This window comes from Chiloscyllium plagiosum, chromosome 3 (genome assembly GCF_004010195.1).
Source record: "Chiloscyllium plagiosum isolate BGI_BamShark_2017 chromosome 3, ASM401019v2, whole genome shotgun sequence".
Taxonomy (NCBI): Eukaryota; Metazoa; Chordata; class Chondrichthyes; order Orectolobiformes; family Hemiscylliidae; genus Chiloscyllium; species Chiloscyllium plagiosum.
In genome coordinates, this window is record NC_057712.1 from 97,745,471 (window position 1) to 97,770,415 (window position 24,945).

At 41.3% G+C, this 24,945-nt stretch overlaps 1 protein-coding gene across 2 annotated transcripts in view; it reads right to left on the reverse strand.

Annotated features, from left to right (window-relative positions):
• The window catches only part of LOC122548665 (sperm acrosome membrane-associated protein 1-like), a 206,112-nt gene extending 191,268 nt beyond the window's left edge, over window positions 1-14,844 (reverse strand). For both annotated transcript variants that reach the window (XM_043687498.1, XM_043687499.1), the window contains exons 1-2: window positions 14,680-14,844; window positions 4,585-4,647 (exon numbers count right to left, since the gene is read on the reverse strand). In XM_043687498.1, coding sequence (XP_043543433.1) covers window positions 4,585-4,647; window positions 14,680-14,806 — 190 coding nt within the window. In that variant the 5' untranslated portion in view covers window positions 14,807-14,844. The remainder of the gene's footprint in view (window positions 1-4,584; window positions 4,648-14,679) is intronic.
• Between the last annotated feature and the right edge of the window lie 10,101 nt (window positions 14,845-24,945).

Here is a 24,945-nt window from a genome sequence, read left to right on the forward strand (position 1 = left end):
TATCTCAGTCCCAACCCTCGGACTCAGCACTGCCTTCTTGACCTGCAATCTTCTTCCCGACCGCTCCGCTCCCACCCCCTCTCCAGCCTATTACCCTCACCTTAACCTCCTTCCACCTATCGCATACCCAACGCTCCTCCCCCAAGTCCCTCCTCCCTACCTTTTATCTTAGCCTGCTTGGCACACCTCCCTCATTCCTGAAGAAGGGCTTATGCCCAAAACGTCGATTCTCCTGCTCCTTGGATGCTGCCTGACCTGCTGCGCTTTTCCAGCAACACATTTTTCAGCTATCTCTGCAGCCCTCTAATTTAACCACTTCCCAGTAAATATCCAGCTCCTTTTTTGAAACCTTCTATGGAATTCACCTCCATCACTCTTCAAGGCAGCACATTCCAAATCCTAATGGAAAGTGTCTCATCTCAGTCCCAGCTCTCTTGCTGGCAATCTTGAAATTGTGACCCCCTTGTTACTGACATTCCAATCAGTGGAAAAGGAATATCCTTCTTTAACCTGTCAAAATTGTTCATAATTTTGAATGCCTTACTAAGGTCCCTTCTTAATCCTTAATGTGAGGAGAATAGGCTCAATTCTTTGTATCACATATCCATCATTCCTGGTATCATTCTAGTAAATCTCAATACCTATTTCCAAATTAATTTATATAAATCAGAAAAACCAAGCGTCCCAACACTGATCCCTGGGGAGCACCACTTTAAAATTGTCTGCAGTGTTCTTATCCTCTGTTTGCTATCTTTTAGCTAACTTCTAATCCATGCTGCAAAGGAGCCATCAGTCAATTACAGTGCAGAAGGACGGCGTTCAGCAATCATTTCTAATCTGCTAACCAACCCGCTATGTGACACCAGATAAAATGCTCTCTTAAAGTCCAAATATACAACAACCGCAGAACTACCTCATCAAAGGGTCAAAGAACTCAATTAAATTTGTCAGACATGAAGTGCCCTTGACAAAGCTATGTTGACAGTCTAATATTAACTTCTTTTTCTCTATGTATAATAGTCTTATCCCATACCATGCCCAGCACCAGTTTTCCCACTATTGCTGTCAGGCTGACAGGTCTGTAGTTTCCTGGATTATCCTTTGCCCGTTTCTTAAACAACAGCATCACATTTGCAATCCTCCAGAACCCCAGGACTAATCCTGGAAAATGTCACTCAACGGCTCCACAATTTACTCCTTCACCTCTCTCAGCAACCTAGGATGGTTACCATCCAGGCCTGGCAAATTCTGTACCTGGAGGGCTGCCAGCTTTTTTAGCACCTCTTCTTTATCTATCACTCTACTGTTCAGTTGCTCATCATCCACGTTTTCAACTGGGCCATTGTCACCATCTTCTAATTTGGTAAAGACAGAAGCAAAGTGTTCATTTAGTCATACCCCTTTGCTTCAGTGAGCAGTTTACCCTGTTTGTTCACTATGGGCCTCACTCTAACCTTTGCTCAACTTTCACCGTTGATATGTTTGAATCCATTCGTGTGACTTAGGTTGGCATAAGAAAATTGTTTCATATGCTCAACAGGAAGGAAGCCTACAACTAAACATAAGTGGTGGAAATATTATCCACTCCTATTGTCACTGATGAAGCTTCAGATGACAGATATCAGTGAGTATGTGAAAAGTAGCAACAAGAATGAGCAGTACAACCTGTTCAACAATGAGGAATTTTAAACAGGCTAAATCTTGTGTTTTTTGGCTGAGTGCCTGTTGCATCCAGTTTTTTAGAGGATATTTCTCATGAGACTTCATGAGTGTTCTTGCCATTGCATCCCTCTTATCGGATTCCATTCCCATCACACCACACACTATTCCTGCAGCAACTCGCACTGCTGGGATACCAGGGAACTGACAGGTACCCCAGCACTGGCACCATTTTTGAAAAGCTATTATGCACCTGCTAATCTAGAGCTTCCCCGTACAGTTGCTGACACTTGCCCCGGACATTGTAGACAGAGGGAATATTAACATCCCACTTTGCAGGCAGGGGCCTGGAGGGCGTGCTGGATGAGGTGATGCAGAGGCCAGACTTTCTGTCTCTCCCAAGGCCAGCAGAGTCTGTGACACCAGACAATACCAGCCTGGTCTATGGTTGCCACCTGGGTCACTGTAGTCTTGGCTGTTGAGTAGAATATACTTCGATGTGACAAGAAGATCAGGAACCAGTATAATGCCAGTCTCAATGCCACCATCTTCTCCCCAATACCACAATTCTTTAAATCCTTTAATTGGCAATTTGCCACTGCTAAGTGAGGAATTTGTAACACAGCTCAGCATATACATACTTGATGTTGCAAATTGTTCCAAACTTCGAGATGGGGCTTGAAGCTTCTCATGTTATTCTTTCACAGATCATGTCTTAGTCCATGTTATTTGAACTCCTTTATAATTCCACCTCAGAAATCATTCAGACTACAAAATGCTCTACATGACAAATAGTTATTATAAATCTGAATTTAATGTTAAAGGATGAGGCAACACAAATTCAAAAGAAACATTTCAATCCCTTCTTCCAAAGCAGAATTATCAGTACCAGTGATGAATGCAATGCTTCAGGAAGCATTAATCCTCCAATATCATGACTGAGGTTGGGAAATATCTGGTTCACCTGAACAACAACTTAGAAGGGTGAATGAAGGCATCACACCTCATTAACTAGTTGAAGTACAGAGTTTTCAACACGGATATATTAGTAGATTGAGAACAAAGCCAGGCTTAGACAAGATGAAGATGAGTTGCACATGAATCCATTGACCCACACCAACTTCCACAGATCTAGGACACGGTACAAAAAAGCAGAAATTACCTGGCTCAGAAATCAAAGATGCTGCTGTTTGAGCCATTCTGTGCTGACACCAAGCAGCCAGTTTCCATGATTGAAATTCATGAGATTTAAAGCTGATTGTTTAGGAGCAACTACTTCGGTCAGCAGGGAAGAGTTCCTCTGCAAAAGAGATTCCGAGATGAAGGTCCTCCAGGTACGTTACTGGACCCAACCATTTGGATTAGTGTCCTCCAGGGAGAGCATCTAAGAGATGATGATAAAGCCCTCCATTGCAGACCATGCAAGATCAAGAGACTTCAGCTCAAAGCTCTATGAATCTTCCCAGTCCAAAGAGAATATGTTTTTCAAGAATCGTGAAACCTCCAAACTGTCAGAGTTTGTGAAGTCAGAGACTTGGGGAGGAGAAATAGAATAGTGGAAAATGTGATGATTATATATATAAATCTATAGATACTAACTTTGGGTTAAAAAACATGGAAGAGTATATAAGCAGTAATAGTTTTGAAAAGGATAACGCTAGAGACTATTGAAGACCCCCGAACTGAAGATGCCACACAGTCTTGAGTGGGGAAATGGGGACAATAGCTCAAAAGGGACCAACATGTCATCCATACCTCCCACTAGTCTCAGTAACAATGTCTAACTAGCTAATGTATCTAATTACTATAGGCAATAAATCAAACTTTATTGAGACAAGAACTCTTCCTTATTAAGACTCATAAGCAGTTGTTCCTGTCCCACTATAAACTAAATAACCTCTCAGACCCATTCAAAGAGAGAGCATCAATCTACCCACACAAATATCATCTCACAATCGGCTGAGCAAAAATGTCTCACCTTGAATTGCCTCTAAACTGTAAAATCTCACTGAAATCTATGCTCCCAGGTTAAATACACGTAGACTCACACACAGATTTACAACACAAACACATACACATATCTAGTGTAGACCCCAGACTAGAGGGGGTATCTTCATGATAAATCACCAAGCACCAATGTGCAGGGGAGGTGGAGTAGGGCTGTTTAACCCGAGGGTGAGTTAGGTACAGGTTTCCCTAAGGAAAACAGCAAGTGGAGGTAGAACTTTTTTTAGTATTCTCTCATGGGATGTGGGCGTTGCTAGCTGGGCCAGAAATTATTGCACATGCCTAATAGCCTCTTGATCTAAGTGGCTTGTTCAGACTGCTTCAGAGGGCAGTTAAGAGTAGCCACATTGTAGTGGATCTGGAGTGATGTGTAGGCCAGACCAAGTAAGGATGGAAGATTTCCTTCCCTAAAAGACATTACTGAACCAGATGGGTTTTTGCATCAGTTGATAATGGTTACATGGTTGCCATATTATCCTTGGACATCTGTCAAAGGGTCAGATGTTGATATTGAGAGCCCAGAGTTCTGAAGAAAGTCGATAAACACGCAAAAAAACATGTTGTGTAATGGTTTGCCTGCCAGGATGCTCACTGGTAATAGCTAAGAGAACATGAGAAGAGACCAGTTGAAACTTGCATTGAGGCTTTGCAGGAAATATGGAAACAATGCTGTCAAACGTAGTGAAAGATCTGTCACATGAGCACAAGGGATACACAATGACGATATCTCTAGTGATGGGTGTAATTGTTTCATGGTAGCATTATTAGCTTTTTCTCCTAAGATAAATGGTGCATTGTGATTCAAGATAAGGCAAAGGAGGCTATTGGATTGTAAGATTATATCTGAATGTAGAATCCAAACAAATCCTAATTACCATCATAATCATCAAAAATGAAGGCGTGCAAAGTAATATTTACCACATGTTACTGAACAGGGTCCAGTCTCCTCATATTCTTCAGCACTGAAGATATCTGTAGCATCTGAAATGAAAAAAAAAAGTTCAATATAAAGTGTCATGCAAACAAACAGATGTAGACCACATGTCTTGCTTACCCTTCATCTTCCTTCACAGATTAACTTTTGAGGTCATTGCAGTTTCCAGTTATTATTGTTACACTGCTCTAAGTACAATGAATCCATTCGCAAAGCTTAGACAACTGGTGGAAATGTGTTGCTGGAAAAGCGCAGCAGGTCAGGCAGCATCTAGGGAACAGGAGAATCGACATTTCGGGCATTAGCCCTTCTTCAGGACTAATGCCCGAAACGTCGATTCTCCTGTTCCCTAGATGCTGCCTGACCTGCTGAGCTTTTCCAGCAACACATTTCCATCTCTGATCTCCAGCATCTGCAGACCTCACTTTCTCCTCTTAGACAACTGGTGTTCAATTTGTAGAAATGTTATTCAGATTGGAGTTCACTGACCATTATTATAATGGGATTATAAGCAAATATCAATTGCTTTAAAAATCTTCTGGCAGTGTATCTGTATCTGTTTACTTACAGGGTGCAATTCTTTTTCCTGTTGTTTATTAAATAATTTCTTTTTAACTAAGATGGTTCAATTTTTCTTTGTCTTTTGAGGATTGGAACTGCAGTTCTCAAGATTGCTTCCAGAGGAAGTTCTGGAGTGTAATCAATATGAATGGGACGTCTGGTACAGAGAAATGTTTGAAAAATATTGGCTCATTAAGGCAGTTGTCCTTGGATGATCTGAAAAGTTTCAGTTTTTAAAGTTTTAAACCTTACACCAAAAGTCAAAATGTGCTCTGTTTACATTCCTTTAGGTCCAAAGAATTCTAATGATGCAAGTGTCTCAGTAAGGGAAAACAAGGAAAAGGAATTAGAAGTATAAAAATCAGTTGAGTATTTCGCCCAGAAAAAGGCCATTCAATAAGTAAAACATCAGACACACATTGCGTACATGCTCATACGCACCTTTTCCTGATATGATTACATTACTTTTCTTTCAAGCACTTACCCAATTCACGTCCTAAGGCAGTTGAAGAAGCATTCACTACCCAATAGGCAGTGCATTTCAAAACTTTAACCACTTATTACATTAAAAAAATGTCTAGATAGATGAGTAGATTAGATTACTTACAGTGTGAAAACAGGCCCTTCGGCCCAACAAGTTCACACCGACCCGCCAAAGCGTAACCCACCCAGACCCATTCTCCAACATTTACCCCTACACCTAACACTACGGGCAATTTAGCATGGCCAATTCACCTAACCTGCACATTTTTGGACTGTGGGAGGAAACCCACGCAGACACGGGGAGAATGTGCAAACTCCACACAGAGAGTTGCCTGAGGTGGGAACTGAACCTGGGTCTCTGGCACTGCGAGGCAGCAGTGCTAACCACTGTGCCACTGTGCCGCCCACCACTTTGATTATGTTGCCTCTTATTATTTTTGGTCAACCATCTGACATCTGTGCCCTTTGGTTATCAAGCCTTCAGCTATTGGAAACAACTTCAATGTAGTTATTCTTTTAAAACCAGACATAATTTTGACCACTACTAACAAATTTCATTTTAATCTTCTCTCAAGGAAGAAACTCCAGTTCCTCCAGTTCAGCTCTGTAGATGTAATTCCTTATCCATGTACTGTGGAATTTGTTTTATGGAGTTTTTGTATTTTCCTTTATAAATGATACACACCACTGCAATGGTAATGGAGCAAGGTGAACTTACACAGTCATTTCCTGTAACTGTGTGGCACAAATATTACTCAATTTCCCACTACCATTCACAACTGGCATGGTAGCCCTGCAGCGCATTAATTCGATGCATTGGTTGTTGGATTGCTAAGCTCTGTTTCTGATTCCATTTTTTAGCATGCATATAGTCCTGCATTGTAGCTTCAACATTGTGATATCTTAGTTTTAGTTACACCTGGTCTCAATATTTCCTGCTGTCATTTGACTTGATTGTAATGGCAAACTGTGGTGGAAGATAATTTGGCTGTTGCTGGTAGCACGCAACTCCTCATTATTACCCAGCTTTGAGCAGCTAGATCTGTGCTGAATCTATTCTATTAAGTGTGGTGGTAGTTCCACAAAACATGTCTGAGGGTATCCACAGAACTTCAATAGTTGCTCATTCCTACTAATACTGTCATGGCCAAGTGCATCTGCAACAGGTAGAACTGGTGACGACGAGACCAAGAAAGTTTGAAAATCAATTTTGCATTCGCTTCTGAGTTTCAGAGGCAAAAACAGAGTTTGTGGTGATAAAAAAATTACATTATTCCTAATTTGATTTACTTAATAACCAAAATCAGTAGCCCTGATTTTTAAAATATGTGAACTACATGACATAACATCCTTATCCTTATTCTGGTGAAACAATATTCCTTACATTTGATTATAATGCATAATTTTACAACTACAAACACTGTGCATCAAAAATGTACCAGAGAGAAGTATATTGAGAGCTAGTCTAGAGAATAAGAACAAAATCCAAACTAAGATGACTTCTGTATGAATTCACCTGATGTTTATTTCATTTCAATTAAATTTGATATCCATCAAAAAAAACACACACCTACATTTTAGCATCTATATGTTGTTTTAAAATAATCTGAGAAGAGTACCCTGCAGTCAGATCTTGTTGAAAGAAACAAGACGTGTGAAAGATTAAAAAGTCTATGAGTTCATTGGCTGGTATTGGAAAGACAGAACTTGCAGGCAAACCAAATATCAGACCACAATCTGACCGACACCAATCTATTAATTGGTTTAAACTTGTTTAATTTTGAAGTTTTAACATAACTTTATCACCAATGTATTTATCAATATCATACATAAAAGGCAACATTAGTTAATAGAATAACTAAATAATTAAAAACTCATGAAGAATGGTAGGAAAGGTTCTGTCTCAAAGCTGTAGTATATGGGAGCCCTAGGGCAAATTTATCTACAGTGTTTGATATTGAAACAATTGCAGCACAGAGTTTCAAAGTCGGTTAGCTCAATTGGACAGATGGTTGGTTTGCAATGTACAGTGATGCCAACAGCATGAGTTTGATTCCTGACCAGCTGATGTTACCATGAAGAACTCTTCTTCTCAACCTCTCTCCTTACTTTTGAGACGTGGTGGCCCTCAAGCAAAACCACCTTTGTCTCTCTCTCTGATGAGATAGCAGCCCTCTGGGACTATGGCAAGTTTATCTTATTGGCTGGAGGTTGAACTACAGATAATGCGATGCATCTGGGAGGGAGGAAAGTTACCTGAATACTTTGTACCAGGAGACTGTCGCACCTCTTAAGAAAAGAGTGTTCTGATGCTGCCAGTGGTCAGAGACAGGAGGGTGTGACTGCAAATGAAGTAGCTAAGGGCAGTCAGAGGAAAGGAGTGGAGTGTCAGCCTCTGCAAATGTCCAACAGGATTGATGTGCCCTCAGCTTGTCAGGTTGAGACCGGGGGCTGTGGGATGGATGGGTTAAATGGTCATGGCACCATGGTACAGGAGGACAATCAAGTGTTGGGAGACAAAGGAATGTAGTGATAGTAGGGGACAGCATAGTCAGGGGAATTTTTGCGGGTCTCCGTAGCAAAGCCCCTGAGTCCAGACCCCTGGTACCAGGGTTCAGAATATCTGCTCGGGGCTGGAGAAGAATTTGAAGTTGGAAGGGACAGGTCCCATTGTTGTGGTCCGGGGTAGGTACAAGTAATAGAGAGAGAACTAGTGTAGAGGTTTTACATAGTCGGTATAAAAAGCCAGGCACCAAATTAAGAAGAACGTCAAAGGTAAGAATCATTGGATTATTACTTGAGCCACATAGAAATTGGCAGAAGGTTAGACAGATGAATGCGTGACTTAAGGGTAAGGGAGAAGTGGGTTCCAGTTGTGGGGCACTGTCACCAATACTGGGGAAAATGGGATCTATACCATTGGGATTGTCTACACCTGAACTATACTGAGACTGATGTTTTCTTAGGAACCACATAACGACGGAAGTAAAGCAGATTTTAAACTAAATAGTGTATGGAAGAGCTCAAATTTGGGAAGTTGTGGTGAACCAAAGAGTGGGGGAAAGGCAACAAAGGAAGGAATTAATGTGGGAAATGATAAACAGATAATGTCTGGAAAGGACAGAGAATGCAGATCGAGGAGTAAATCAGTGAGTAAGACCAGAGGTTATAAAAAGGCCTTGTACTGAATGCATATTGGATTTCAAACAAACAGCTGAACTTGTAGTACAAAGAGTTAAATAAGTACTACCTGGTGACCGTTACTGAGACATGGCTGCATGATGACCTAGATTGAGAATTGAATATTGAAGGCTATCTGACATTTTGAAGGACTAGGAGCTAGGAAAATGTGGAGGAGTAGCTCTGCTATTTAAAGATGATATTAGCACAATAGAGAGGGATGTTCTAAATCCAAGAAACAAGGATATAGACACAGGCCAGCTAGAGATAGAGAATGATAAAGGTAAGAGTTCACTTGTGGGATTTGTGTTCAGGCCCTATAATAGTAATCACATGGTTGGAGAGGATATCAAAGAAGAAATAATGGGACTTGTAATTGGAAGGAATACAAACTGTGAGGATGGCGGTGTGGAACTCCAAAAGGACATTTTGAGAAGTGGCATGATAGGTGGCAGATGAGGTTCAATGCAGCGAGATGTGAGCCGATACACTTTAGTTGGAAGATCATAGAAAGATAGTACAAAATGAGGGGATATAATTCTAAAACGGGGATAGGAGCAGAAGGACATGGCTGTATATATGCATAAATTATTGAAGGTGGCAGGACTAGTGAATAAAACATACAGTGTTCTCAGCTTTATTCATAAGAGCATGGAGTACAAGAACAAGGAAGTGTGTTGAATTTGTATAAGGCACTGGCTAGACCTCAACGAGAGTATCGTGTAAAGTTGTGGGTACTACATAATAGGAAAGCTGTGAATGCATTGGAGAGAGAGTATGTGAAAGTGATTTACAAGAATGGTTCCAGGAAGGAGACATTTCAGTTATGAGGATAGATTGAAGAAGTTGGGATTTTTCTTCTTGGAGAGTAGAAGGCTGACAGGAGATTTGTTGGAGGTTTACAAAATCCACTAGTAGATAGGGAGAAGCCATTCCTACTTATCAAGTGGAGCAAGGGTGATGTGGGAAAAAGCTAGGAAATGACATATACTGCCTGGAAATGTGATGGAAGCAGGTTGAATTGAAACGTTCAAGAGAGCATTTGATAATTATATAAATAGAAATATAATGCAGGGATATGAGGAAACAGCTGGTGATTGGCACTGGGTTATATAACTGGTACACAGATGATGGATTGAATTGGCCTCCTTCTCCATCAGAACAACTCTGTGATAAGATCCAAAGGAGACTTGACTGAATGAATTGGTGAAGGATGTTTCCACTTGTGGGAAAACCTCGAACTAAGGGTCATAGTTTCAAAATAAGGGGACGCCCATTTAACACAGAAATAAGGCAAAGAAATTGCTGAGTGTTGTTAATCTTTGAAACTCCATTCTTTGGAACTCCATTTGGAATGGCAATCAATGCAGAAGCTTTAAACATTTTTACAGCAGAGATAGATAAACTGTGATTACAATGGGGATGAAAAATTATCCGGGACATGGAGGAATGTGGATTTGAAGTTAAAATTAAATCAGCCATGATCTTATTGAATGGTGGAGCAGACTTGAAGGACTGAGCAGCCTACTTTTGTAGCTTGTTTTTATACTTGTATAATGTTCTTCCCTTTTAGAACAAAGATCCTTTAACAATGTGACCAGTACTATGGGAGATCTCATAGTAATTAAAAATGGAGCATCAGTGTACACTGCCATCACAGTCCAGATGTTCCATTTTATGGCAGCTGCTAAACTCTCATAAGACCCTGACTGTTTGTGCTGGGGGCAAAGCTGAGAGGGTCAAACAAATTTCAAGCTGTCAATTTCATTCAAGCAACATAACCATAAATGAACCATTTAAGAAGAATAACATTCTCCAGTGTTATCAAAATGATATTTGAAAATTTGCCATGCAGTTGTCTAAAATGAGTTAGACGAGCTCATTGCAATAACATATTTGCAAACCCTGCATGTTATCCATGATGTTGTGTTCTTCCCAACAATGCAACACCCGAGGGCTCAGTTGGCTGGATGGATTGGCAATGGCCCTGTGATGCCAAGCGGCATGGATTCAATTCCTCCACCAGCTGCGGTTATCACAAACATTCTGCCTTCTCAAACTTGCCTGAGACATGATGACCCTCAAGTTAAACCACCACTAGTCTTCTCTCTGTGGTCTGGTAAGGCGATGGCAACTTTACCTTTCTCCACACAGAAAAATCTAACAGAGCATCCAGTGGATGATATAAATATATACTATACAGCGACCATATAAAGTAGGCAGCATAATTCTTGATCCTGAAATGACCATGCCTGTGAGAGAAAATTAGGAAGCTAAAAGATTGTCCAATATTTATGCTACCAGATGTGTTAGCTGTGGTTTGGTGCTTATCATTTAGAAATTAGATGAGTGCTCGAAGGAAATAAACATAGGAAGTTATTGGGATAGAGTGGAACTAACTCATCTACTCCAAAAGTTTAAGAAGTCATAGCTAACATTCTGATACTTAATCCCATACTGATAGAGATAGCACTCCTGCAAGCTTCACATTTGCACCACATAGTTTGTGCACTATGGTTGTTATTCAACCACAACAGCCACATCATCTGAACAGACTGTATGGTGTTTACTGACAAAAGCCCCTCTCTCCTTGAAAAGGTTCAGGTTCTGAGGCAGCAGGTGTTAACCAGGAAGGGGCTTGACTGCTTGTTTTAATCTCTACGGAAGAGACACTGTTTGTCTTTACAGAAAGAGTTGTTGCTAATAGTGGGCGGCACGGTGGTTAGCACTGCTGCCTCACAGCACCTGAGACCCAGGTTCAATTCCCGCCTCAGGCAACTGACTGTATGGAGTTTGCACGTTCTCCCCGTGTCTGCGTGGGTTTCCTCCCACCGTCCAAAGATGTGCAGGTCAGGTGAATTGGCCATGCTAAATTGCCCGTAATGTTAGGTAAGGGGTATGGGTGGGTTGCACTTCGGCGGGTCGGTGTGGACTTGTTGGGTCGAAGGGCCTGTTTCCACACTGTAATGTAATGTAATCTAATCTAATACTGTGACCCAAGGCAGACTAAAACCTTTGAAGGTGACAGCATCCGCCTTCTCACATCTCGCAATCTTTTCTGACTGAAAACCTCTGGATGGTGTAAAGTCAGGCTTTCTATACTCTCCTCTCCCCTTGCTACAAACCTCCCCCCTTTCTCATTTCCAATACACAAGAACTGAAAACAGACTGGGTGGTGGATGAGGAGCAAGAAGGCAATGCAGAAACATCATCATCCAGTTTCTCATTTGCAGTCAGATACTGACATTGCATATAAATGAGAGGATAGGATTTAGGCGTGATCTGCACACAGCAACACATGAGCACTGCAGCCAGCACAGCAAGTAAAGGTGTGTATAGGCACACACATTGCCATGATGTTGCATATAGTTTTTGCTGGAGGTCTTAAATGATGGCATTGCTGGGCCTGTTGACAGAAGAAGGCTGATGGGTGTACACATCCAAATACTTGTTTCAGTGGGAAGCCTACTAGAAAGCATGAAGTAAATGGCAAGGAACGTGGATGAATCAGCACTGTCTTGGCATAGGAATATACACTGAGCTTGGAAACCACCCTTGGCAGCATGGAATGGGGGAGTTACTGCTAGCAGCATACATGTGGACCCAACCAAGATGCAACATTTGATCATTGCTGTTGCAGCTTCCATTGCAGCACCAACAACTTCAATTCAAAGTCTGAATGCTGCGTTGGAAACTCAGATTGTAATCATGCAATACCAGGTGGCAGGCAAGAAAGTTCAGAATTCTCGGCTCTGAATGCCTGCGTTCCAGCAAATGCTCTCAAAGCAATATTCTCCCTGAAGACCTTCAGTGAAGAGTCTTCTCCTCCATTTTCTTCTAGCAACTTATCCTCCTCGGCGTAATGTCTGCCTAATTCCCTCAGTCATGCTCAATGTCACAAGTAATTGAAGCAACTACTTCACATCAGCCAGGCTGCTCCATGAGGAAAAATGAAATTCAACAAATGTGGAAAAGACCTTAAACACAGGAACAGCACCTGAAGGTGCAGAATTGCAATAGCAACTGGATTATATAATCCAGCAAACAAAATTCCTCTACATAGAGCTGGGGTGTGGTAGTGGTTATCATTCATGCCCTGGAAGATGCCAATGAAGGACATTGGCATGCTCCTAATGCTGCCAGACCACCCTCAACCCAACAGCTCTGAAGCCTGAGCACTACCATGGGGAAAGGTGCTCACTGCAGAGATATATAGGAGACCTCACCAACTAGGCTGGGTAAGTTAGCCGTGAATTTTAAAAATTTACAGAACTGAGTGTTAGAAGGTAAAGCCCTCAATGGAAGTGGTTGGGATTTCCCTGCCTGTGATCCCTGGCCTTTGTCACATCATCCTTGAGCAGCTCCTGAGAGATTATTCCTGTTTAGCTGGCAACCTCCTCATGCAGAGTGAGGTGGTCGGTTGAGGTTGTCCCATTGTTGCCAAAATATGAACGATAATATAAAATGATTCCGATAGGGGCCTTTAATTGTGTATTTCAGCTGCTCACCCCTTTGGATGTCTCTGCGTTCAGTCTCACCTCACGAGATCCTGGCCATTATCTTTAAATATTCAATTCCATTGTTCCTTAATTGGCTTTCCCTGAGCCCAGGAGCTATTAACTGTGATGAACTTTGTCTTAATTTTACTTTTTTTAATTATGTTTGACTTCTGTCATTAATATAGGTGCTGTGGTAGGGCGACTTATAAAACTTGTAGCTGTATTTTTCACTTAAAAGTATACATGACAATAAACTTCTATTCTATTCTAGATCTTCAAACATAACCTCCATTTCGGAAATCTATGTTGGCCATTACATGTAGACACTTAATAATTATCGTTACTTGATTCATTCATTCAAAACTTAAAAGAAGAAATAATGACATGATGAATAAACTTTTATACAGTTATCATTTGCGATGTGGAAAGTGTGGCTGACATTGGTTTAATCCTGGTGTTCAAAGGGGAATTTGACGGTCTCTTATAGTGAAAATATTGCAAGATTACATGGAAAAGCAGGGAGGTAGGACTAGCTGAGTAACTCCCTCTCAGAGGGATGGCATGGGCATGATGGGCTGAATGGTCTCCTACTGTCCTGAGACAGTTCTATGATTCCAACTTTAATCTCTTTCAATCCTTCTAACCCCTTCTTTCATAAACAGCAAAAAACTTTACCACTTCACTTCGCACCAGTTCCTCTGCCCTAGATGATATTGGCTCCAGAAATCATCTGGTACACTGATACACTCCACTAATCTTCCAGAAATGGCCACAATGCCCTCTAGAGATCTTTTTTTCTCAAACTAGACAATAATTCCTGCAACATTTTATCAGGATCTGAATACAATTCTTCCACATGCTCCAGTATGAACATGAACTCCCCCATCAAGACCCCTATCAAATGTACCATCTGAGAGACATATATATTCTTTGGTGGCTTGCAGTCACTCACTTTTGAGGCAACATATCACTTAGGACTTACAAAAATATTGACAACTCTCAGCCAGTGGCTCAAGTTTCAGTCCTGACATGGTCATACAATGCAGGTTGAGATTACACTTTATCATCTTTTGGATGGACGCTAAATCAAGGTTTCCAGGGCGTAGCCAACAATTATCCCTCAGCGAACATCCCTCAACAATAACATATTATTTAGTATCACAGTCAGTAGTGCATTCATACTTTGTATGAATTGGTTCTCACGTTTGCCCATACTACAATATTGACTGTACTTCACAAGCAGTTAATTGGTGGCCAATTGTGATAGAATGTTATGAGGATATGAAAGGCACTAAACAAATGAAACTTTTTGGTTCAAAGAAGAAACATTTGTAGCATCGAAGAAAATGTACTTACTTAAACGTGACTTCTTTCCTCTGTTAAAATTATGATCAAACTCCAGTTCCTTTGCATGACCAGTCAGACCATGGGAGAGCAAAAATAATAAAAGACCACTCAAAATAATTTTATAATTTAGTGACATTGCCTGAAAGGGTGAACCATGAATGTACTGGAGGTGTGGCAATGAGGTGGTCACACTCTGTATATTGCCATTTCTGCAGTATGTGGTAGGAAAAGTTACCAAATGAAATGATAAAAAAAAACCAAGATTACCACGGAGACCATGAAAATAGATTCTTAAATTGCCACGGAGACAGAGCCACATCACAATATAACCTGATGTCAGGATCTGAGTTACTATAGAGACCACATTCATAAGACTATAGTGAAGGATCTAGGAGGTTTTATGACCTACGTGGCTGAGAATTGCAGAGCATGTGGGGAGCCAAAGGTGCTTTCTGGGTCTTGATGACCCCTCACCTTTTCATAACATTTGCCATATGATTCATTATATTTGTTATTAAATGAATCAAGAATAGCTATTTTGAATTGTGCTTCAAACAGTTCTAATTATAAATTTTTCCCTTTTTTTTTCATTTTTGGCTTGGCATCTATTTGGAAAGCTCATTTTGTTTTGTGCTGCAAACATTCTAGCTCAGTGGTTTATTGCTAGACTTTAAAACCCAGACATTTGTGGAATCCAATCCCAGTATGTTAACTTGTGATGGGTGAGTTCAATAAGTCTGATAATTTATAAACTAAGAGAGGAAAAAAGCCGAAGGTGGAGTCTTATAGAGGTCTGAATGACACAAGCAATGGTGAGATTTGTGGCAGAATCAGCTGAGATGTCTAGCAAGGCTGATCTCAACGTCAGGAGCATCTTCTTGTTCCATCTTTAATGATTTTGCAGAATGGGGAGGTGAGTTTATCACTTGGCATGGCGAGTTATCAATTAAGGGAGATTATACCTTGTTTAACAGCAATTTTACAAAATGTGCTAAAGAGGCTAGCCATTGATAAGCCTTGACGTAGAAACGAGAGTACCTGGCACCATCAGGTTGCTACAGGTTGCAGAAAGCCTTCGGTTTCTCACCATGAAACAGCATCTCAGGAGCATGATCCACAGGTAATGGGCGCATGCACCCTTCATCCACAGACATTGGCATCTGAAGCTTGTCAACCCCTCACAACCATCATGGCTCCTCTCAGATGCACTAGCAGGCCATTGCGCAAACACAGACTTACAGGAATTTCAGGAATACCATGCTCTAGCATTGAAAGGGATACTTTGCACTCAGGGTCAAGCACCCAATTCACAGATTGGAACAGGTTGCCCGCTGGCTCGTTTAGCATCTACTTGCCTTGCCATGACAGTTATCATGTTGGCACTTCAGCCAGATCCAAAGGCTAGCACGGTGGCACAGTGGTTAGCACTGCTGCCTCACAGCGCCAGAGACCCGGGTTCAGTCCCCACCTCAGGCAACTGTCTGTGTGGAGTTTGCACATTCTCCGCGTGTCTGCATGGGTTTCCTCAGGGTGCTCCGGTTTCCTCCCACAGTTCAAAAATTGGCCATGGTAAATTGCCCATAGTGTTAGGTGCAGAGACAAATGTGGAGAAATGGGTCTGGGTAGGTTGCTCTTCAGAGGGTCAGTGTGGACTTGTTGGGCCGAAGGGCCTGTTTCCACACTGTAAGTAATCTAATCTAATATATCTGTACTGCTGTATTGACATGCTCCTTTGTGCACACACATAGACATGCTGCTTGCCAGTAGCAATGTGTCAGGTCGTAGGGACATCTTGCTGTCAGGCACACCAAAACGAAAACATAAAATCTGTGCCAACTGCCTGCATGAAAAACGCACTGCAAGTGTACTCAAGTGAACCATCATGTCAGAAACTGGTGGGGCTAGGTTGGCAGCAACACACCCCCTTGATTACCGAGAACAAGCGTAGGCGAACAGTCAGCAAACAGTCTGAGAGCTTCAACACGGTCAGTTGTCCATTTGGAAGGCTCACCATCAGGGGGTCTCTCCAATAGCACTCTGGGGAGTGGGCAGCGGAGTGTCATATATGGTCCAGCACAAGGAATCAAGGGACTGAAACAACACTCATGGACTTCTAGTCAGTCACATCTAGGGGCAGCTTATTGAAGTTGATCAGAGGTCTGAAGTGAATCCTGGCCTGGTTATCCATCTGTTGATTGTTAAGGTGCAAGGTGGGGGCGTGTAACAACAGTGAGGGTGAGATCACTGCCAAAATGGAGGAATCAAGGCTGAGGAATCAAGGGGTGGGGGATAACAGAAACATTTGTGAAGGTGGCAAGAAAGATGGTGAGGGAAACATGAACAGTGTTAGAGGGCATGATTAACAATGAAGTGAAGTTTATTGACAGTGTCCTGTATGCTCCCCTTGTGAATTCCACAAGGGAATTCCACAGGAGCAGGGTGGATGTTTTTAATGTGTAATGTCAGGGTTCGAGGATAGGAAGGACACCCTTTCTGCCATCTATGTTGTTCCCACACCAGATGGACTGCAGCAGATCAAGAGCAGTTAGGGATGGACAATAAATATTGGCCTGCCCTACTGCCCATATCCCACAAAAGAACAAAATAAATGACTGATTGTGGGAAAACTTTATAGGAGGAGCTCAGGAATTTCAAATTGGGGAGTGTTTGTTTAAAGCGAAAGCTGCTAGCCCTCGAAGATGGACTCCTGCTCTTTCTGGTCCCCAGCCAGTGTTATAAAGACACTTAATTTATGGATATTCAGCATTTCTCATTTTTAATTTCCACTCCATCTTCTTGGTGTAAAGAAAACCTGATCATTCCTGATGAAGGGCTCTGGCCCAAAACGTTGATTTTCCTGCTCCTTGGATGCTGCCTGACCTGCTGTGCTTTTCCAGCAACACACTCTCAACTAACAAAAACCCAGTCAATAATTAAAAACAACAACCTGCAACACGGTTGTGGGTTGCGCTTCTGTGGGTCGGTGTGAACTTGTTGGGCCGAAGGGCCTGCTTCCACACTGTAATGTAATCTAATCTAAATCTAATAAGATTACATGATTGTGAACAAACTTCAGTACCAAACAAGCTACAGTCTACAATGAATGTACAACCTAGTTCTAGCTCCAGAATTAATATATGGGAAACATGGGGAATATTGGGCGATTGAAATCTCCACACCACATATCAAATAGCAAATGTAATCGAGGTTACATGGATTTCTTAGCAACTCCTCCATGACACTAATGACATGGTAGGTCATAAAATCTCATTACACTTCACAAGGGATAATAATACTACATCTTTTTCTGATGTGGTCTTGAGAATATTTACCCTCCCCCCCACCCCGCCCCTCCGCCATTCCTGCCCAAACACCCCTCACCTCTCATTCCCCCAAACCCCGGTATAGGCTAGCTCAGTGACTACTCTTTTCTGATCCTTTCCTGGGTCTATGTAAATTTGGACTCCAAAACTGCAATCCAGTACATGTTCATAAGCAGCTCTCCACCAAAACTAGCTTCACTGAGCCACATATGCCCTGGGATTTCCTTGACCTCTGAACTTTCTGCATTGTATGAAAAAATATTATTTATGGCCTCATCTCTAAGCTGCACCAAAAGCCACTAATGGCTCACAGGCTTCCTATTGAGCCTGTAATGATTGTAACAAGGTCAGCCAGGAGGACCTCATAGAGTATGAGCTCCCTGATTGGGACTGTTAATTTGGTCCAAACAGGGAGCCCTGGCTGACAGATAAGGAAAAGAGTGTCAGACTTCCTGTTCACTCTGAGAGCTGGCTCTGAGAGAGTTGGATCACTGTCAAGGATTCTCCTCATGTAAATAAAGGGCGACTTGGTGATAGGACACTGGCCTCTGTGGGATTATTTCAGAGATCTTCACAGCTACCCATAGCACAGAGCCAAAGACCTGAGCCCTGATTACACAGAGCTAATCAAGTGCTCTTTGACTCCCCAAAGAAATACAATCTGTGTGGTTCCCATCAGTACACCTAACTCTGAGGAATCCTAAAATACAGTCTGCCCCATCTTTGTCTTCAACTAACTGCCCTTAGGTCTCTGTTTCATTTGAACTCCACTTCATGCACCCATTGAAAATATGGCAAAATCTCCTGCCCCTATTGCAGGGCAGAATTGAATGTTGCCACCCAACAACTCTTGGAACCCAGTGAGCTCTGAATGTTACATTTCACAGAACAGTGGTGCAATTCGATACATGATTTCATTCCAACGTAAGTTATTGATGTTTTAAAATTGAGGCATACAGCCATCTTGGAAAAGTTGTCATGGTTGATCTATCCTGAGAGCTGATTGGTCACTCATGAATCTTCCTATTTGCATTAAAAACTCTGAGTGAATTTGAGGAGACCTGGGTTTGGATTTGAAACGTTAACAACCGTAATGGAGAATGTAACCCAAACCCACCAGGTACGGGCTAAAAGTACCTTGTATAATTGAAGTGGACATATCTTTTTCTTTCATTCAGTGCAACTGTCCTTAACTCTCCCCTTATGCAAACGAATAATACATACTACAGATAATTTGGATAAGTTGGATTGCTATTTGTAAAATGTGTTTTTGGACAATAGTGGAGGTAAAGGTTCTTTGGTGCTCGTATACAATTAGATTATAAGGATTGTTGGCTGTAAAAAAGTTTTTTGTCGTGATGTAATGATAAAGAGAGCTGTTTGTGTATACTTGATAAGAGAATGGGTTCTTAAGAATGTAAATTGCAAGGTATCAGCCATGGAACAAACCACCTTCCCTCCCATGTTATCACCACCCCATACTTCCTGCTTATGGGCTAAATGGAAAGGTGAGGTTGGAGTACAGAGTTACGGGTCAGAGTTATAAATTTGTTGCAAAGATGACTCTGAATTTTGTGGCATTGATATTGGCTGGGTACCAATCTATGTACATACCAATTGTTTTTTGTAGTTCAATTTATTCATTATAACCAAAATTCAACAGGCTTCTCTTAGACCTCAGAATTATAGAGGAAACTTTATGCTTTAGAGCATCAACTACAAGGAGAACTTGAAGGTCAGTTCAGAAGAAGGGTCACTAGACCCAAATCTTTAACTCTGATTTTTCTCCGCAGATGCTGCTGAGCTTTTCCAACAATTTCTGTTTTTGTTTTGGACAAACTTGGATTGTTTTCATTACAGCATATGTCAGAGTTTTTTTCCCAGGATGGAAATTGCAAATGCTAGGGGTTCACAGGTTTAGCGCGAGAAGGAAAAGATTTAAAGGAAATGTGCAAGGCAAGTCTTTTACATACTCGGCGACAGACTCTGGAGAGGGCTGCCAGAGACGATGGCAGAAGCAGATAATAGAGCAGCTTTTAAAAGTCATTTAGATAGAAACGTGAACGGCCAGGGAATAGAGGAATGCAGACCTGCACAGGCAGATGGGATTAATTCAGAATGGCATCATGGTTGGCATGAACGTAGTGGGCCGAAGGGCCTATTCTTATGTTGCACTGTGTTGTATATCCTAACATAGGGAAGAAAACAAGGAAGAAATGGTATCATCGCATTGATGCTGCAATTAACCATTGCCTGAATTAATGGTGAATGAGGAGTTGTGAAATGTAATTCTAACATAGTAACGCATCACTTTTTCATTGCTTCCATCAAGTTTTCCATCTTTCTTTGCCCCATTAATGTCCTTTAGCTTCAAAAGTAATACACAGAACCAGTCAGTTCCAACTTCAATTGATAGAATTAATGGCATAATGGTCTGGAAATTGTTTCAACTAATGTGTGTTTAATGGTTCCCACAGATTTCACAGAGAAGCACTTAAAACAGAGATACCAAAACCACATGACAACAGCAAGCCAGCCTGTATACTAAAGGAACAATTGTATTTCACTAGATGACTCCCTTTTCAGAAAATATAACAAAAATTCAATGTAATATCATTCACAGTTACAAATTACATAAGTTACCTGGTCATGGTCCCAAGTAAAATTCTTATTCATAAATAAAATGGTAAGACCATCAGACATAAGACATAGAAGCAGAATTCAGCCTTTCTGGACATCAAATCTGATCTGACATTGAATGAGATCACAGCTGACCCAATGAGCCCCAACTCCATTTACCCGCCTTTTTCCCTTTAACCCTTGATTTCCTTATTAACTAAAAATCTGTCTTTCTCAGCCTTGAATATACTTAATGAATTAGCTCAACAGCCCCCTTAAATAATGAATTCCACAGATTCATTACACCCTGAGTGAGGAAATTCCTCCAAACCTCTGCCTCAAATGTGCAAGCCCTTCTTCTGAGATTATGTCCTCTGGCCCTAGACTCTCCTTCAGGAGGAAACCATCATTCCACATCTACCTTATCAGGTTCTCTAGACAGCTATAGACCAAATCTACTCAATTCTCCTCATAAACGAGTCCCTCACTAACCAGCATTAACCTAGTGAACCTGCTTCTAATACCATAGAGAAATATTGCATCAAAACAGGCCCTTCGGCCTACTATGTCTCTTCTGACCAACAAACACCAAACTACTCCAATCCCATTTGGTTCATTGACTAAGATGGCCTGGTATTTTAAGTACTCATCCAAATGCTTCTTAAATGATGTGAGAGTATCTGCCTCCACCACCCTCTCAGGCATCATGTTCCATATTTCTATGATCCCCTGGGCGAAAAAAATTCTTTCTCAGATCTCCTCTAAACCATTTGGTTCTCACCTTAAATATATGCCCTCTGGTTTTAGACAAATCTGTCATGGGGAAGAGATTCACATGATCTACTCTGTTTATGCCTCTCATAATTTTATACATCTCATACAGATATTCCCTCAGCTCCCTCACTCCAAGGAACATAATACCAACCCAACCAGTCTCTCCTTAAATTGAGGCCTTTCATCCCAGTCAACATCCAGGTAAATCTCCTTTGCACCCTCTTCAGTGTAATTGAGTCCTTCAGATTGTGTGGTGACCAGTACTGCACACAGTATTCCACCAGTGGCCCAACAAATGTTTTATAAAGTTGTAGTAAAATTTCCTTGCTCATACATTCTGCATCCTGGCTAATGAAGGCAAGCATCCTATCTGACATCTTCCGGGTTCAATGGACTTGTACACCAAGGTCCCTTTGTTCCTCAGTACTCCTTAGGGATCTACCATTCATTTTTATTATCCTTATTGCCCATCCCAAAATACATCTTCACATTTATTGAGATTAAATTCCATCTGCCAATGCTCTGCTCATTTTACCAGTTGATCAATATCAGATTGTAGCCTGAGACCATGCCCTGGCTCTATGCACAAGTTGCCCCTTTGATATCTTATAGGTCCCACCCTTTCCTCAGTAATCCAAAAGATGCCAAAGATGTTTCATAGCCCCTCTTTACCCTTCTGATTTCCTTTTGACGTAATCACCTACACTTCCTACACTTTTGAAGGTCTTTCACTGTTTTTAATGCAAGTTACCTACATATGCTTCCTTCCTTTACTTTACCAAATGTTCAATATCCCTTGACATCCAGGGTTCATCAGACCTGCTGCCCTTGCCCTTCACTCTTACAGCGATATGCTGGCCCTGAATTCTCACTGTATTGCTTTTAAAAGATTCCAACTGGACAAATGTAGACTTACCTGCAAGTCGTTGCACTCAGTCTATATTTGCCAGATCCTGTCTAATGATATTGAAATCAGCTTTGCTCCAGTTTAGACACAACTTTGCATTATCCTTATCCTTTGCAATAATGACTTTGAAACTTAAGTTATGGTACTATCCACAAAAAGCTTGCCCATTGAAACTTCAACAACTTGACCAGCTTCCGGTTCCCTAGGATTATGTCTAGCACTGCCCATCTTCAGTCAGACTGTAAATGCAATGACACAAAAAGCTCTTCTGGATGCACTTTAAAAATTCCATCCCATCTGATCCCTTCACACAAAAGCAATCCCAGTTAATGTTAGGAAAGTTGATTCCTACAACACTAACCTTGTTTCTCACATCTTTTTGTGATTTGCCTGCATATCTGCTCCTCTATCTCCCTCCGTCTGTTGGAATCTAGTTTAATCCCAGCAAGGTAATCACGCCTTATTTTATTCCTAAGCTCTACTCAGATAGCCTCATTTAAATACCATTCTGTAACTGCAGTGATGGTTTGCTTTATTAATAAAGCAATGCCCCACCTCTTACTTCCATGCCTCCATCCCACCTGAAATCTCTATACCCTGGTATGTTGAGCTGCCAGTCCTGTCCTTCCTTCAACCATATCTCAGCAATTGCAACAACGTCATATTCCCATGTGTTGATCAATACTCTAAGTTCACCCACTTTATAGTCCTTGCCTTAAAATAGATGCAATTTAGCTTTCCAGTCCTCCCATGTGTCTTATCATGCCCATGTCTGTTCCTGGCATTCCTTCTGATTGGGTCTTCCCCCTAACTTATCATCTGCTGATTGCCACATACCCTTATCAAATCAGTTTAAAATCTCCCCAACAGCATGGACAAACGTCCCGCCATTCCTGGTCAGGTGCACCCATCCAGCTTGCATAGTTCCCACTTACCCCAGAAACTGCCCCAATGATCCAAAAATCTAAAGCACTTCTTCCCATCGTTCCTTTAGCCATGCGTTCATCTGACCAATCTCCCTATTCCTATACTCAGTAGCACGTGACCTGGAAGTAATCCGGAGATTATAACCTTAATAGTCCTCCTCTTTAATTTACCACCTCGTTAAACTGCTGCTGCATTACTTCCTTTCTTTTTTTACCCATGGCATTGGTAACCGACATGTACCACATCTGCTGGCTGTTCACCTTTCCCTTTCAGAATGTAATGTTCAGTATATTATTTCTTAGATAAAGGGACCAAAAGAGTTTACAGTATGCCAGCTGTGGAATTAATGCTTTGTGGAGTTTTAGCAAAACTCGCCTATCTTTAGACTCCATTCTCTTTGAAATAAAGGCTGACATTCCATTTTCCTACTCTATTATCTGCTGAACTTATATACTAGTTTTTTGTGACTTGTGCATGAGGACTCCAAAATGCCTCTGTGTTACAGCTTTCCGCAGTCTTTCTTCACTTAAATAGCATTCAATTTCTCTATTCTTCATCCCAATGTGCATAATCTCACTTTTCCACATTATCTGCCAAGGTTTTGCCAGCTTGCTTCACCCATCCATATCCCTCTGCACTCTTTGTCATCCTTATCTGTTTTTGTACCATCAGCAAACTTGGCTATAGTACATTCACGCAAGTGATTTATTTAAACTGTACATAATTGTGGTCCAAGCACCGCTCCGTGCCATTAGTTGCAGGTTGCCATCCTGAAAATGCCTCCCTAAGCCTTACGCTCTGTCTTCTAAAACATCTCAACAAAGAGAATAACATTCTCTGCAGATGCTTTGGATCAGATAGACTTGGTTTGTGGAAGATGTTTTGAAGTGGCTTTGTAGTTAGGCTCCACCAATATTTTGTCTCTCTCAGACAGGTATGAATTAAAATACCCTCATACAAAGACAATAGCTAGACATTCTTTCTCTATCTGAATGTTGCATTGTTGAGTTTGTATTAAGATCCTTGATGCAGATAGAACAGGGTGTTCCTTGCTGCAGAAGTGTTGCTCCAAGTCCAGCATTGCTGTCATCGTCATGCAAGGTGATCTCATCATTGACATCATAGAACTCAGCACTGGCATTGTTGTCCAATAGTTGTTTGATTTCAGTGAAAGTTGCTTCTTGTTTTGTGTCTCAATACCACTGCGTGTCCTTAGCAGTGAGCATTAGCGTATTCCGATGCCAAATTAGGCAAGACCATTGCTAAATAATTAGTGAATCTGTCGAATTATTGCATCTGCTTTCACAACTGTTGGTTGCTGCATCTCTGCTACAGCTGTTACTTAATGCTGATGAAATCATTTTGCTATCAAAATTTGGCCTATATATTTAACTCCACACATCTCCAATACATCTTTGTACTTGTTTAATTTCCAGTTCATTTGGCAAGTTCTCTCTATTTGTTGCACTAGATTCTGATTGTTTTCTGCAATGGCTTCTTCCATTGTGCCTCTGCAACCATAAACTGGCAGGTCATCCACAATAGCTTCACTCTGAGAAGGTCACTATTTCAAACTGTATTGATACTCTTCTGAAAGGCCAAACAGCATGAGCAACACTTTCCTGGATGGCATCAGTTGGAAAACTGCTGTTTTCATCCAACTTCAGTTGCCAATAATCAACCTGTGCATTTGTAAGTTGTAGCAAAATTTATTCAGCTATTGGC